The following is a 17,324-nucleotide window of genomic DNA, read 5'->3' on the forward strand; positions in this document are numbered from 1 at the left end:
GGAAGCTCATAGCGAGAGCCACGGCAATAAGGGCGAACCACACCATGTAAAAATACAATCATCGTCCTCAATGTACACAGCTGCATGGTCTCTGACTCTTGCTCAATCTCTTTCTCTCCGAGTTTACCCACCATATCATCAAATCCAGATCAGATCTGTTTCCAATTGCATCCCCATCTGAGCAGGAGCGCTTATGTGGTCTCAGACTCCAGGAGCAGGATGATTTGTATTCAAGGATGTGGCTTCTACGGTATTAGATGAGGTCTGGTGTGTCTCCAAAGTTTTGGGGCTTACTGAGCTGGACATATGGTTGACACTGGTCTCACGTAGCCTTTCAAAAACTAGGGAGTTGCTTCACTGTCTACAGCTTTTTGCAGGCAGCTATTTGTATAATGTTGAGCTCATGTTTTTCACTTCACTCTGTTAGTCTGTTGTGTCTTACATCATAATGCAAACTCACTGAAAATGAATAACACCGATATATGTGTGCACTGTAACTGTACCACAGGCCCAAGGGGTCTGCTGGAAGTCTGAGAATAAAAAGATTTAACTTTTTAAAACTCAGATTTTTAGGGTTGTTCACATATTAAATATTAAACACTTTAACACATTCACCAATATCTGTATAATATGATTCTGCAATCTGAACACCTGTCAGAAATCATGAGGGATTAACTGATTATTATAAGGCAATATTGTTTGTAAAGCTGCTTTGGAACTAAATTTATGTTTATTTATGCAGTGCAAATTCACTTCTAATAATGAGAACAAACTACTGAACATCTTTATACATTATTTTTCAAGACGGAAAGATGGGCTTTTAATAAAATTTGACTATACAGTGGATTTATGAAACTAAATAAATAAATCAGTGCTACGTGACTACAGAAAACAGAGAAAAAGGGCTGTGCTGTTCCCTTTTATTAAAACCTTCAACACCCATAATGCACTTCTGATTTCTGTGGGCAGGAATACAAAAATGTGGAAGTTTGATCAGTAGTTTTAACAAAATCCCCAGGGCTGTCAAAAGTCCGCCGTATAACGTTTGAAAAGTCATACATATCCCCTTCCCCTTGACATGAATGACATCCAACTATTCATCTCTATTTGTCTTCAGTGTTTGAGCTTGGCTAATTAAAGGGTTAGTTCACCCAAAAATGAAAATTCTGTCAGTAATCACTCACCCTCATGTTGTTCCAACCCCGTAAGACCTTCATTCATCTTCGGAACACAAATTAAGATATTTTTGATTAAATCTGAGCGCTGGCTCACTCCTCCATAGGCTTCTAATGGCGCTTTTCCACTGCATGGTACGGTACGGCTCGGTTCGGTACGGCACGCTTTGGCACTTTTCCACTGCATGGTACAGTACGGTACGGCTCGGTACGGCTCACTTATGGCGCATTTCCACTGCATGGTACGGTACGGTATGGCTCGGTTCGGCTCGCTTTAAATGGTACCACCTCTGTTGAGGTTCCAAGCGTACCGTACCGATACTAAAATGTGACGTGAAAACACTGCAGATCACTGATTGGTCAAACAAAAACATCACTACCAGCGTCATTGTATTTACGACACGAGACACTAAACCTGCTAGATTTAAATAGCCATGTAGACAACAGCCAACGCTGTAGCACTTTTAAAAGAGTATAAACTTCAAAAATAAAAATGGCTGAATCGTGGTCAGTGGACGAGGTGCGTACTTTCCTCTCGTTGGTTGCCGAGGAGCGGATGGGGAAACACGGAATGAAAAATTCGCATTTAATATGATGATGTCTTTGCAGTAAAGACGGCAACTATAACGATCAGTCTCACCCACTTTGAAGCGGTACTAACTGCAGTGGAAAAGCAACCGAGCTAAAGCGAACCGAACCGTGCCGTACCGAGTCGAGTCGTACCACGCAGTGGAAAAGCGAAGCGAGCCGAACCGTTCCGCGCCGAGTCGAACCGTACCGAGCCGTACCATGCAGTGGAAAAGCGCCATAAGGGACTGAAACTTGCTGGCCCAGAAAAGTTATTAAAGAGATCGTTAATATAGTCCAAGTGACTACAGTGGCTCAATCTTAAGAATATCAAGCGACGAGAATACTTTTTGTGTGCAAAAAAACAACAAAAATAACGACTTTATTCCACTATTCATTTACTTCTCTCTGGGCCTCGAGTTGGTTCACGTAGTGTTTTAGCACAGCGCGTCTGTGTTGCACGTCACCATGTAGGCTCACTATCGGCCGACGCTGGTCATGTGTGTGATGCGTGTGACATGCAACACAGACGCGCTGCGCTAAAACACTACGTGAACTTACTCGAGGCCCAGAGAGAAGAAAATGAATAGTGGAATAAAGTCGTTATTTTTGTTTGTTTTTGCGCACAGAAAGTATTCTCGTCGCTTGATATACTTAAGATTGAGCCACTGGAGTCACTTGGACTATATTAGCGATTTCTTTAATAACTTTTCTGGGCCAGCAAGTTTCAGTCCCTTAGAAGCCAATGGAGGAGTGAGCCAGCGCTCAGATTTAATCAAAAAATATCTTAATTTGTGTTATGAAGATGAACAAAGGTCTTACGGGGTTGGAACAACATGAGGGTGAGTAATTACTGACAGAATTTTCATTTTTGGGTGAACTAACCCTTTAAATTAACTTTATTGCTAATCATACAGAGCGATTCTAGATTGAGGTCACCCAGTGGGAGCTTCCACAGATACGATCCATCTACATCATCTATTTCCTCTGAACAAAAACGGACAACGTGAGGTGCTGACTTGTCTTTGATTGGTATCGTTGAAAACAGCAGACTTTTACAGCATTGTGGGCACGGTCTGATCAAAAGCTGCATTGTTACATCCACAGGATGAATGAAACTTATTCATCCAGATAGGGGTTTTCATATCTTCTGATTTCAGATTACAGATTTCCTCTTGGGTAGATTTTTTTGTCAGCATGTTGTGGCAACAGACCAAGGAAGTTATTTCCCATTGCTTCAGGCTTTTAACACCCCTCTACTCTGGCAAAACTATGTACCGCTATTTGGGAGCCTGTGGGCCAAATAGTTTGAGTTTGCTATAATGGATGTTTATCTTTGTGTGTGTGTGTGTGTGTGTGTATGTGTGAGTAAGATCCCTCATGCCAGATAAGACGTGTGTTTGAGTCTTTGTATCCTGCTTATCAGCAAAGTTTTGGATGATTTGTGGGAAAAGTAGGCTCTCTCTCTAAACGTCTCATCTGAGCCATGGTTTCTCTGGGCAGACAGTTACAGACTCTGACAACTTGGAAATAAACTGTTCTGAATTCCTTGCAGCAAAATAAATTCAGCTTTTGAAAGACAAAAATAAATAGTTCAATTAGATGTTAAAGGGTCACTCACTTCATGGGAAAAAAGATTTTCCCTGCTTTTTCCGATATATACTAAAACCACATTATTTATTTAAAACATTTATACTATCAGTATGGACTGATGCCAATGGAAGTGTTGAAACTGAATGTCACCACGGACCAATCAGCTGTGAGCTCGAGGCTACAATTCACCAATATCATTGGTTTGCCCACTTCGATTTAAATGCAGGGATCCAGACTGCGACTGAATGGTCACATTTTGCGACTTTTTGTTGAATTTTGTTAGAGGTCGCACATGTCCCACTACAAATTTGTCTAAATGAAAAGTGCTGCCATTCGAACTGCACCGATTATTATCTCTGTCCAAAAGGCAGCACAGAACAAATGCGTTTAGTCGCTGACTGGTGTCAATAATAGCGAGATTCAGTCGAAACAAACCACAAATGTCTTGGTGATTTAAACTAGTTTAAAGCCACATGAAACCGCACTGACATTTTCACACTCGCGCAGAAGACAGGAGAAACAGTGTGCGACAGCGATCTAGGCTTTTTTAACCACAAATCACCAACATTCACCATGGATTTACAGTAGTAACACTATTATAAGCATGGTATTGTGGCACAAATGTGGGATATTCATATCAAATTGTATTATTTATCTCTCTCTCACTTACCGGCCCACTGAGTTCATGCAGTCCCGGGCAGATGACTCAAAGCCGTCCGGGTTCATGGATGGCAGGATGTGCACACGGCTGCTGTTCAACATACGTGTCACCAGCGGATCGCTCAGGTAACGGCTGGTCAGATAATTGATCAACTGAAGCAGTAACACACGCCCTACAACCTGCACACAGAGGAACACAAATACATAGGAAAACATACATCAAAAGGAAAAAAGAGTTTAAACTTCACAGATTTTTGATATTACTGCTATTTTTTTTTATAAATCTGCTTCACTGTGCATACATTTATGAATTATATGGGCTCATATCATTTAGGTGTCCTTTTGGAGTCTCTAAGTGTCCTTTTTTGGAAAGGCACCTAAATTTACCTTGACAAAAGCTTGAAGAGAATACAATTTTGTGAGAATCACCCTTACTTTGCACACAGTAGAGTAGCAAATTATGATGTTAAACAAGATAAATGATGTATGCTTAATTTCATGATAAGTGTATGATTAATCATACAAAAATTATTCTATTGACAGCCCTAATGTACGGAAGCCCTGAACCGCAACGTAAAAAAAAAAAAAAAAAAAAATTATGTAAACAAAAATGCTATCATTTCGAGATTAAAGTTGAAATGTTTCGAGAATAAAGTCGAAATGTTTCGAGATTAAAGTCGAACCGCAACGTAAAAAAAAAAAAAAATTCAGCAAAAAAAAAATAATTCTGTAAAAAAAAATGCTATCATTTCGAGATTAAAGTCGAAACGTTTCGAGATTAAAGTCGAACCGCAACGTAAAAAAAAAAAAAAAAATCAGCAAAAAAAAAAAAATTCTGTAAAAAAAAATGCTATCATTTCGAGATTAAAGTCGAAACGTTTCGAGATTAAAGTCGAACCGCAACGTAAAAAAAAAAAAAAAAAAATCAGCAAAAAAAAAATAATTCTGTAAAAAAAATGCTATCATTTCGAGAATAAAGTCGAAACGTTTCGATTTTCGAACGGATCCGGCCAAATGATTGGATACAGAATGATGCACCTAAAATGTATCCAGAACGGTGAAGAGGGTTGAGGGTTGAACAGCGCGGATACTGTTAAGTGTTCTCGACCCAGATAGTGTTGCCTATTATAGACGAGCACGAAAACACGTCAAAAACACTGCCACATAAAGTTGCGATCAGATTGTGAACCTACTCCGGCGGAGTCTGTGCTCGTCTATAGGCGACGCCATGATAATGCATGTTGGTAGATTGGCACCTCGAATTTTCTTTTTGTTGAAAGCCCAGATAAAAGTAAAAAGCTACTATTTTGTGTAGATCCATGTCTGAGGCAGTTCGACTTCACAAGTGCATTTATTTACACAGACACACACACACAAAATTCAGAATTGGAAACACGCCCTATGCACCAGTGGACGCGCGCCGTTATGAATGCACACACACGCAACTTCTATAGAAGACTGTATTCTCTAAACGTTTCGACTTTAATCTCGAAATACTAGAATTTTTTTTTTTTTTACGTAGGCCTACTAGAATTTTTTTTTTTTTTTTTTACGTTGCATTTCAGGGCTTCCGTACTAATGCACACTTATCACTGTTCATTCAAATGTAATATCTTCAAATATAAATCCACTCCAATTGCATTAGTATTTGTCATGCTTAACAACTATGGCAGAATCTTCCACAGGAAATGAATTGCTCCATTCCTAGTATGAGATCACTGAATAGATAGTTCATGCCACATCATTGTTGTCTCTTCTGGACGTCACAGGACACCAGGGGTGCTTTGATGTGGTTTGAGGAGAGTTTGCACTGTTATTCTCATCTTACAGGAGCAGCTATACCAGAAACTACTCACAGAACATGATGCCCGAGGTGCTTATATAAGACAACATGCAAGCATTGAGACTACAGATAGATAGTATCGGTAAGGTGTGGATGTCTCTGTACTCTTTCTGAGAAATGACTGCCTCTGTTTGTCCCAAGGACAACCCATTTTCTAGAAAACTATATTCGAATGAGACTCTGAAGTTAAAGTGCATCGTCATACACACTGTGACACAGCGAGACCTGTGATTATGAAGCACAAGTTCAGACCAGCAGAGTTGTGGGTTAAACTGTCTGTCCTGGAGTGTTGTAGTCTGTGTCTAACAGTGGGTCACGGTGTGTACGATTACTTTTATCTGTGAAACAGACCACAGCACACATCAGCTCATCGGTGTGAATGTGATAACACAGCTTTCCAAAAGAGTAGCAACAATCTCACTCATACAAACAGACACCCATAAACAAAACGTCCCATTGCGTATATAAGCACAAAGCATACATCCTTATAATATATATTAATACATTATAGATAACATTTTAAACAACAGGGCTTAATATCCCAGAGAAGCACAGTGAAAAATGTAGGGGCGTATTGAGAATTTATCAAACAACATAGTTTAAATATAATATGTAATTTAAATGATTTCATTCTGTTTTGAGTGAGTATTGGCATTTGATAGGAAAAGGCTTACTGCTGTCCCTGATGGGACTTGGGATAAACTATTCAACTGCATCAGCTTATAAATTAGTTATATCACAATTATTTTCATCTTTTTATTGGTTTCATTTGAGGACTTGGTGGCATACTAAGTTTTGTCCGGTTCCTTCATCAGACAATGAGCATTTCAAGTCCAAACAAGAACCACTGTAAGACCTCTAAGCAAATTCTGTAAAAAACAAAGAGCTGAAAACACACTGATGATGATATATTGAGTCCTGTAGTTCTCCCTGTCCCCATCAGCACTTACTCGCCAACTCATCTCAGACAAAAACATCTGTTCCAGTGGCTGTTCAGAAGAAAACAGTAAAGTCTGGTTTCACGGTTCATTGACACATCTTAAATAGTTCCTGAACACTGTACACGTCACGTCATGTTTGCATTACGCCAAATTGCTTTACTTAGTGGTTATATGTTGACATGTCATTACATTTGTCTGTTAAAACATTCAGTGATGTGGTTGAAACTTTACTGATGTGGTTTGGTTTTTGTTTACCATACAATTTGCATAGTGTCCATCTATTGTGGGTGAAAACCGGCGAACAGCAACAAGAGCCAAGAACTGCGTACCATTTCCTTTTCAAAAGACCAACACAAACAGCACACCATCAGTCCCTTCAGCGCCCCAGACATGATCACAGGGCCCAAGCCAGGCCTGAAAAACATGATGTTCTTCATACGGCACCCTGATGCTCACACTAAAACACCTCTAGATCAACACCCAAAACATTTCAGCATGTGTGTGAGGGCACAGACAGATCCCTCACACCTGTGGGGTGATGCATTTGAGGCCAAGCTTACACTTCTTGGTGAAATAAAACACCTTTGAGAGAAGAAATGGAAGAAGGGTCCAGTTTAATAATTTAGGGAGGAATACTCACACCCACACAGGATTTTGCACAGGAGTATATTTGGTTGAAGATTCCTGAAAACTATCCCTTTATGTTGTGAAATGTTTTGTTAATATGAAAAGACAATAGTTTCCTGGCTAAAAACTTTGATTTTGATCATTTCTTTTGTTGAAAGCCAGATAAATGAAGAAGAAAGCCAGAACATTAAATGTCATGGATGGATGGATATTAACTGAGTAATCCAATCTTGACTAATCCAATAGCGGAGATTTGGAGCCAGATTACAGGGGGTTACAAATTATTTTATAACGATTGCAACATCGTTTTATTTTTACACAGAGATTAATAGGTCTATTAGTTAAATCTACTGACTTTAGCAATCTATCTTACATCATATGCCAATGTCAACATGTCCTAAATTAAAAACAAACAAAAAAAATACTTCTTGTGCTTTTTCCCCTGAAGTTTCCATGCCTGTTACTCAGTATTAAATATATCTTAATATCCTTTTAGATTGGGTATATTAATTTTTAAGGCCCTTTATGGTATATTTCCAGAGAAATGGGGATTTCAATGTGGCTCAATGAGTAAATTGTTAAATTTGTTGATTTGACATGTAATGACCCTTAAGACTTTTTAACTCATTTCAGACAGTGCTTATGAGGATACTCACCTAAAATAGGGCTTTGACATTATTTTGTGTGTTTTTGTCACTTAGTAAATCACAAAAGAGAACTGTTGAGTGCTGTCTGAGAAGAGGCTTTCTGTTTCGGGTGTGTGTGTTCACAGAGAGACTCTTCACAGACAGAACGCCTGTACTGAATATTCTATTTTGTATCATATTATGCTTGAATGGTTTAAAAGCAGTTGAATAAATGATTGGCTGTATAGGTTGACTGATATATCGATTTTGCAGATTTATCTGCTCAGATAACCGATTTCTGGAACTTTTTCCTGTTTTTTCCTGGCTGCGCCCATTGCAAGAGTGGCTGAGAGGGGTCTGCTGTCATTACACAGTAAAAGATGCAAAATTAAAGGGATACTCCACTTTTTTTGGAAATAGGCTCATTTTACAACTCCCCCGGAGTTAAACGATTGAGTTTTACCGTTTTCGAATCCATTCAGCCGATCTCCGGGTCTGGCGGTACCACTTTTAGCATAGCTTAGCATAGATCATTGAATCGGACAAGACCATTAGCATCTCTCTCAAAAAAATGACCAAAGAGTTTCGATATTTTTCCTATTTAAAACTTGACTCTTCTGTAGTTACATCGTGTACTAAGACCAACGGAAAATGTAAAGTTGCGATTTTCTAGGCTGATATGGCTAGGAACTATACTCTCATTCCTGCGTAATAATCAAGAAACATTGCTGCCGTACCATGAGTGCAGCAGGCGTAATGATATGACGCAGCGCCTGAAAATAGGCTAACTTCCGTCAACATAACCAACGTGACAACCTGCTTGCCAGCTGAAACTACACAAACTTAGTCCTGGTCACGTTGGAAGTTACAGAGCTGGGGACTATTTTCAGGCGCTGCGTCATATCATTACGCCTGCTGGACTCATGGTACTGCAGCAAAGTTTCTTGATAATTACGCAGGAATGAGAGTATAGTTCCTAGCCATATCAGCCTAGAAAATCGCAACTTTTCATTTACAGTCGGTCTTAGTACACGATGTAACTACAGAAGAGTCAAGTTTTAAATAGGAAAAATATCGAGACTCTTTGGTCATTTTTTTGAGAGAGATGCTAATGGTCCGACTCCTGTCCGATTCAATGATCTATGCTAAGCTATGCTAAAAGTGGTACCGCCAGACCCGGAGATCGGCTGAATGGATTCGAAAATGGTAAAACTCAACTGTTTAACTCTGGGGGAGTTGTAAAATGAGCCTATTTCCCAAAAAAGTGGAGTATCCCTTTAAAACTATCACTGAAGCCTAGTCATGTTTGTTCTGACAAATGACGCTATAATCTTCATGAAGCTGAATAAATCAGATACAGATTTAAAACTTTGACTATGTATAGAACATTGCAAAACACGTTGTCATTTTAAAATTATTATTATGTTGACTAAATGGTTCATTAGAAGAGAACAGCAGTATGTTTGCCGACAAGGCTGAGAGAGGACATTAACAATGGTACCTCAAGTGATTAGAACAATGTGGCAAAAATAAATCCGAAACTAATGTTTAAATGTCATGCCTGTGACAGTCTATTTGCCTTAGTGTAAATAGTTAGGCACAATTAATCGGATGAAAAATCGAAGTAATCTTGTGTTTAAAAGAAGACTCAAAACAGAAAAGTAATTAATAAAATGAACACTTGTTTTATATTCTATCACTAAAATGTACTTTTTTCCTCTGTACAGCAATTCGTATTTCCACTGGTAGAAACCAACTGAACTGATTTGTCCCTTACATGTCAGACATATGGTCTTTTCGTGTCTAAGTAGGCAATTCTTTACCAGACTTAAACCAGACTTTATGCTGAATACTGCTGGTCAAAAATCTGGCTTTGTAAAACTTTGTAAGAAAACATTAACTTCACTGTTGCCTATAAAAGCTTTTTTTATTTTTTTTTATTTTATTGAGTGAAATAACTAATCCAGAGGAGAATATTTATAGATCTATTTCTGATTACCGAGGCACATGGGCTGCTTTTTTAGGTTGGCATATAGACAACAAGAGACTTAAATAAACAGACACACATTATACCCACAGCTTCATGTCAAGACCACTTAAACACTGACTCGTTTTTTACAATAAAAAAAAAGATCATGCTACTGTTTGAACAACATTTTTGAGGGTCTAATCGAGAGAGAGAGAGAGAGAGAGAGAGAGAGAGAGAGAGCAGGGAAAAAAAGGGGCCACTGTTGAAAACCTCCGGTAGGACTAAGATCAGTCTGTATATTCACAATCGTGCTTTCATGCAGCGCAGCTTGAGCAGGCGGTGAGTCCGCTCTGGCCCGGAGCAGCGTGCAGCAGAATAATTTAAGATTGAAGTAAAACCAGAGCTGGAAAAAGACAAGTCAGTCACACTGCACTAAGGCCGAAGGTCATTTGACTGTTAACACAGTCACTAGACTTTAGCTTTCCATGAATTTCTCTCTCACTGTTGGTTACTTAATGGTTACTTAAAATAATGCTGATTTGACATGCCTGTAGATGATACTTCGAAGATGATAGGAGTAGCTCCTATACTTGGTATTAAATTCTGCCATGTCTGTTTATGTTACAGACATGAATGCTCCTCAAATGGTGCAGCTTTTTGATATTTTCATATTAAGAGTGTGCAATTGTTTTTCAAAAATAATTATGGTTTTCATTTGGATGATAACAGGTGAAAAATCAAACAGACTTTATAGCCATACCCAAGCCATACAGACCAGAATATCATCGAAACTTGGGCTGTATCTGAAATCACCTTCACTCACTATTCTCTAAATTAAGCCCTATTAGGCGCATTCGCACAGGATAAGCGAAGCCTGTGATTTTACTCTAATTTACTGACTTATCTCCCGGATATTATGTCAATAGGCTATTGCTTGGAAATGTCTTGTCGTTATAGGTCTAGCTGTATGATTTATCATAAACAGAATAATGTTCTTTACCGCATGCTGCTATAGATGTCATCCATCTCCATCTAATCATTCTTTTTGTTTCGCTCTTCTGATGATTTTCAGCTTTCTCTTTCTGCAAATTGTATAGTTGTATGGTGTAGGTATAAGCGATATGACCCAGCACCCAAATACTATCAAAACACTCCAATGCAGCCTCCATTCTTCACAAAAGATGGATAAAAAGGCGCACAGGAAACAAAAACCTTGAAAAAAATTATATACGACCCCGCCAAATCGCAGAGACGCCGATTCACACGGGACTAATATTAATCACAGGACCTCTGTGTTCGGTTAAATATGGTAGGTCATTTTGCGGGAGAGTTTTTACTTTACAAATCACAGACATGGCCGATTCGCACGGGATTAAGATCACAGACAACCTCCGCAATTATTACAAATGACTAGAGGTCACCAGGTAATACTAATCCAGTGCGAATAGGGCTTTAGTCTACTAATATAGTGTGCATGAAAACCAGTGAGCACCTTTTTATGCACGCCACTATGCTGATAACTACCACAAATAGTTTAAATAACCTGTTTTACTGGTTAACATGCAAATCATAAACCCAGCGAACCAAGAAAAAAAAAAAGAAAAAAACTTTTACACTTAACAGGTTATTTCCCAGTAGTGACATCAATGTATGACCACTTCCCCTTCGCCAGCAAGAGATGAGAACACATTTTCAAAAATGTCTTTGGTCGAGGAAGAGTCAGAGTGTATGATATATTTTTACCTTTCCTACAGTGAAACACTAACTCTGGTTGGATGCACCTAAATCTGCAGTAAGGATGCTTTCCTGTTACATATTACACTTCAGTGCACTTCAAAAAACTGAAAGAACGCAGGTTAAGGTGTTTACATGACCGGAAAAATCAAGGCAAATATCGATCTGTGTATTCTTAAGCCGCTTACGCCAATAAAGGAAAACAGTTTAAAACGCTTACGACACGCATTTAGGGATGCACCGAAATTTCGGCCGCCTGCCGCTCAGTGTTCAGCGCTCAGGTTTCACTCTCGGTTTCGGCCCAAAATTTTCATTTCGGTACATCCACCATGCATAGTCAAGTAAGCAATCAACCAGCACATTCTAGAACACCTTACCAACAGCATAGCAACACACCGAGAGCGTCACCAACAACTGCCAACATTCAAAAGGACAAGAGACAAAATGCCTCTTCTGGTTCAAGAATCTACTAACAAACTGCTACAGACTTTTACAAAGGATTGCTGTTCTTGAAACAAAGTTACTCGCGGGACCACCAAACCAGACGGAACACACAACAGAGCTTCGTCATGGACGTCCTCAGCATACAGCCGGCGAGTCCCATGAATCTAGTGCTCCTCAACAGGCCATACTGAGTGTAGAGAAACAAGCCGATCAACACACTAATCGATGGCACAAACGGAGCGAGACCCAAAGGCACTCGAGACATCAGATTGTCACGAGCATCACATATTGCCGCAGTAGCATCCTCTACCCCAGATACGGCTCTGACAAGGATTGCACCTACCACCGCCTATACATCTTGAGAACAGATTTGAAGTATTAATGAATGTAGATGAGGAATCTCCAAACGAGATGAATGTGATCAAACACAGACTGAATCAGCCTTAGTTTGTTTGGGTGGAGGCCATCCTGTTGAAACTGAATATAAACCAACAGATCACTCAGATCATTAGGATCACATCAACAAGAAATACCAAGGGTTCACTGTAAGCATTTAGCTATTATGCCAGCCGCAGCTGGAACCAGCTTCCAGAAGAGATCAGATGTGCTCCTACAGTAGTCACATTCAAATCCAGACTCAAAACACTTCTGTTTAGCTGTGCATTTACTGAATGAGTACTGTGCCACTGTTCGTCTGACTGTTTGTACTATTTTTTTATTCTAAACTGTTTTAATTATTATTATTTCTTTTGATTATTTTAATTTCTTTTATGTAAAGCACTTTGAATTACCATTGTATGTAATGTGCTATATAAATAAACTTGCCTTGCCAATGTGCAGCCACCTAGCAGCCAATCATGAAACATGAGCTGAACAAATTCATCCAAATCGTTTGTAAAACCATTTGCCTTTAATGCACTGAGTAAAAGCGTCTCCTGAATGCATAAAAAAACATTTCCCAATAAAAACACAAACTGAGAAACTTACAACCTTGCTTGATGTTGCTAAAGCTCTTTAATTGAGCTTCATGAACAAACAAGCAATTGTTGCAATAGATTCAACACAGATTAATTCTGTTTGTCTGATAAATTATGTAATGAAGTAATGCAATTATTTATGTTTAATCTGAGTAATCTTTCATCCCTCTGTAATCCATACCAGCCCTGTCTTTGTTTACAGTCTGTACACTCTCTTTAGCTAGATGTTTAAAAGAGACTTTTTGCCATTCAGGTTTATACAAAAGGATCATGTTCTGTCTTATGGGGTCATTAAGAGACTCGGACCATTATAGGAGCACTTTAGTGGTGTATCAAAGTTCTGGCACACCTCTTTTCATTAGATGACTCATGGATGCTGATCGTTAATGCTTACGTGACTAATTTGAGTAATGTTTACATGTTTACAGTTTTATGAAATGCACCTCTCTTCCTTGCATTTGCGTGATTTGAAAAGGTCAGACAGGATGCGGTCTCATTAGGTGACACCACACGGTGCCAGACAAGTAAAGCTTTGACTGGCTAAATTTAAAAGGTAACTTGACAAAGGTACAGTAGCTACTGATATACGTGAAATCTTTTGAAGCTGAATTGTGTTATTTTTATATTACAAAAAAAAAAATTGCTTAAAGAAAACGATTACAAAATGACACAGAATACTGCAGTATGTAAAATTATGATGTTCTAAGATGATCACAGATGTTCACAGTGTTTTTTTAATGTGTTGCTATTGCACTCTAGGTGGTTGCTTATTTGACTAAAGTCTAAGTCAAATCAAAAGGCAAAAGATCCCAAAGGAACATGGACTTTGGCTGGATTTAACCAATCAGAAAGATTCGCCGCTTGCCGTTGGGGAAGGAGTTGAAAACGGAGCCGTCAATTCAGAAACTCTCTGCTTCCCTTAGTGACGTTCGGATTGATGAAGTATGCAAAGTGGATTTGATGAAATGTGTCAAATACAAGACATTTTTATGCAGCAACAGTAGCATTTCATTCAGTACTTTATGTGCTACTTTATGTACAGGGCACATATGTGCAAAAACTTAATTTAAATTCTAATTCCAAAGTTATTTAAATACCAATAAAACAATATAAGATTTTTTATGCTGATTTGTCAGCATTAGCGGAACTAAAGGTGTCAGAACAAACACGAAACACACGTGATTGCTGTCATCATTAAACATCAGAGCTTGTGCAGTCGTTCTGGAGAAACTGTGCAGAATGAGCCAGCCGACTGCTCTGGAATTGCTTTCGTGGCATTTTAAAGGCATACGTCACAGTCACATGGTGTCAGCGCAGTCTCAAGTCAGAGTTTCTAACTAGAATGCACATTGGTTGAGCACCAATTTAATCTTTAAATTGCTTGAGTGAAAACAAACCATAAAAGAGATGTGAATGAGGATTTGCGGAGAAAACGAGAGATTCTTACTGCATTCCAGTAAATTATTTATGGGATATGTCCATTAAATCGGGAGAGTAGACCACAATACTGCAGCATCTGTTGTCCTTTTCATATCCACAGAAAAATAAACTAATCTGGGAGAACAGAACACAGCAGACTGAAATTAGCCCTTATCACAAGTATTCTTATGATACCAATGTCACATTAAAATGTCAAGATTGACATTTTCCTGATGGATAAAAATAGAGCATGATGGAAAATGTATGCTTATCCAGTCAAACTGATGGATAAGGATTAGCTGAAGTGCAACCCTGGGTTGTTTCAGTCTTTTTGATTTGAAGGTCCCCAAACCAGAAGTGCCACCCATAATTTTAAAATGCAGTAGAGGTGGATAGTCATCCCTGCAAATAGAGTCAATTTTTGGTAACACTTTAGTTTAGGGTCCAATTCCCACTATTAACTAGTTGCTTATTAGCATATCACTAGGATATTGGCTGTTTATTAGTACTTATAAAACAAATATTAATGCCTTATTCTGCATGACCATATTCTACATCCCATATTCTTACCCAATACCTAAACTTAACTACCTCACTAACTATTAATAAGCAGTAATTAGGATTTTATTGAGGCATTTCCACCAAAATTACCTGGGACAATTTGTCCTAGGAACTTTTTTCCCCCAGACCTGTTGCTTTTTGCGTTTCCACCGCGGTCTAAAGTACCGTGAAGATTAAGCAAATTAGTCCGATGACGTAGGACTGCACGCACCGCAACAGATTAGTAAAAATGGTGTGTGGAGTCAACCAATCAAAATGCGGAATGAACTCAACCAATCAGCATGTTTGGCATCCAAGTCCCACCCCCGAAAGTTCCTGAACTTTGAAAAAGTACTACCTCGCAAGCAGGGAGTTTCTGAGGGGGACATTTTTACCCAGAACTTCATTTAGACCCTGATTCCTGTGGTCGAAACACACCGAGTCCCACCCCAAAGTTACTAGTTCCTGGGGAAAGTTCCTGCAGTGGAAACGCGGCTATAGTTAATATTTAGTTAAGAGTGAGAATTGTGCCCTAATCTAAAGTGTGAAAAATCTCTCTCCTAAAGCTTTTCCAGCCCATTCCCCCAATAGTAATTCCAACCACAGTTTTTCTTCAGCAAATTTGGTTTAGTCTTCTCACAAAGACAGGAAGTACTGAATTCACAATAGTTCTGAGTGGGTGTGGAGGCGGAGCACATTGGTGAAAAGATCCCCCCTATACAGCCTACCTTGTATTTTATTTTTTTATTTTTTTCCCCAGTGAGGGTCACAGTCCACTGCTCCTCACTGGCGTCCCGGCCGGTTCCTCGGACTGTAATGCTTTTGTGCACAGACCGCTTTTCCCACACACCCCTTACCAAATACGCCCCTTCAGACCAGCGCTGGCCCCTTCTCGCCCAAACAACAAAAAAGAAGAAGAAAAAAAACTAAACAAACGAAGAGCTGGATCTATTTAAAGAAGCCTCCAATTCCTAATTTAGCCCGATCTAAAGAAAACAGACATGCCAGACTGGGTTCTTTAGAAGCGGATCGGCAATACTGAACTGCTTACAATGCAAGACCTGGTGAAAATAAAACCATGTTCTGCACCAAATAACAAAGGAGAACACGACTGCATTACCTCGTTTCCGTGCATGTTTCCCACATATTTGAATTCCGGGATGCCTGTTCTGTGTTCTTTCGGATGTTGACCCAGTATTAAGACCCAGAGTTCTCTTCCTAGAAAGACAAAATGTAAATGTTAATCGACTGCAAACAAATGTTTCAATTAGTGAATCAGTGCATTTGCAACTGAATTAAGTAGTGTGGATCTTGTGCCGGTCACATGATTAATGTCTCACTGTTTTCAGGGTTAACCAGATAGTCAAATAATGTTTTTGCACAGTTTGGGCAGGCACCTGGCAACCCAATCCCGTGTAATCTCACGTCTAGCTCTTATTCACTCTATTCGTCTGTCTCGGTCTCTGTCTCTCAGAGGACTACTGAATATGGAGATCTCACATTCACTGAGCAAGTTAAAGCATGCTTGCTTCAGAACAAACTAAAAGAAATACATCTTCAAGATGAGCTTGAAAAGAGAAACAGTCATCCAAACCAAGATTACTGTAATATTACAGTTTACTAAAACTTTTGTATTTTAATATATTTTAAAATGAAATGTATTCCTGTGATGGCAAAGCTGAGCTTACATCCTGCAATTGAGATGTAAGATGCCCGTGGCTAATTCAATTCAATTCACATTTACTTGTATAGCGCATTTCACAATACATGTCGTTTTAAAGCAGCTTTACAGAAAATTGTAAAAACATATTTCAGAGGTGATTGTGTCTAAGTTATGCATTTCAGAAATGTTCATATACAAGTCACGCAGTTAGCTAACACCATGTATTAATTTAAAGCAGAAACAATGAGCTCATCGAAGCAATTATTACAAGTTGTGAACATAACGTTTACCGTATATAGCAAATTTAGCATTGGTGCATGCTAAGCTAAACTGTTTTAGCCTACGATAGGTTGCACTTTATTTTACAGTACATGACCCTTATGTGTTCTTAGTGTTATTAATTATTACCCAGTTATTGCAATTACTATAAAAAGTATGTACATGGGGAACAGGACTGTAAAATAAAGTGCTACCAAAATGTTAAACGACTAGCAGTGGCCTAATTTTAAGGGATGCAAACAACTCAACCAGAGCCATTTATAACAT

General features: G+C 38.9%; 1 protein-coding gene across 1 annotated transcript in view; it reads right to left on the reverse strand.

Moving 5' to 3' along the window:
• Positions 1 to 17,324, reverse strand: part of cpm (carboxypeptidase M) — a 42,796-nt gene that overhangs the window by 17,257 nt on the left and 8,215 nt on the right. The window contains exons 3-4 of the mRNA XM_084407404.1: positions 16,236 to 16,333; positions 4,006 to 4,175 (exon numbers count right to left, since the gene is read on the reverse strand). Of these exons, the coding sequence (XP_084263530.1) occupies positions 4,006 to 4,175; positions 16,236 to 16,333 (268 nt within the window). The remainder of the gene's footprint in view (positions 1 to 4,005; positions 4,176 to 16,235; positions 16,334 to 17,324) is intronic.

Source organism: Rutilus rutilus (genome assembly GCF_951802725.1).
Source record: "Rutilus rutilus genome assembly, chromosome: 4".
Taxonomy (NCBI): domain Eukaryota; kingdom Metazoa; phylum Chordata; class Actinopteri; order Cypriniformes; family Leuciscidae; genus Rutilus; species Rutilus rutilus.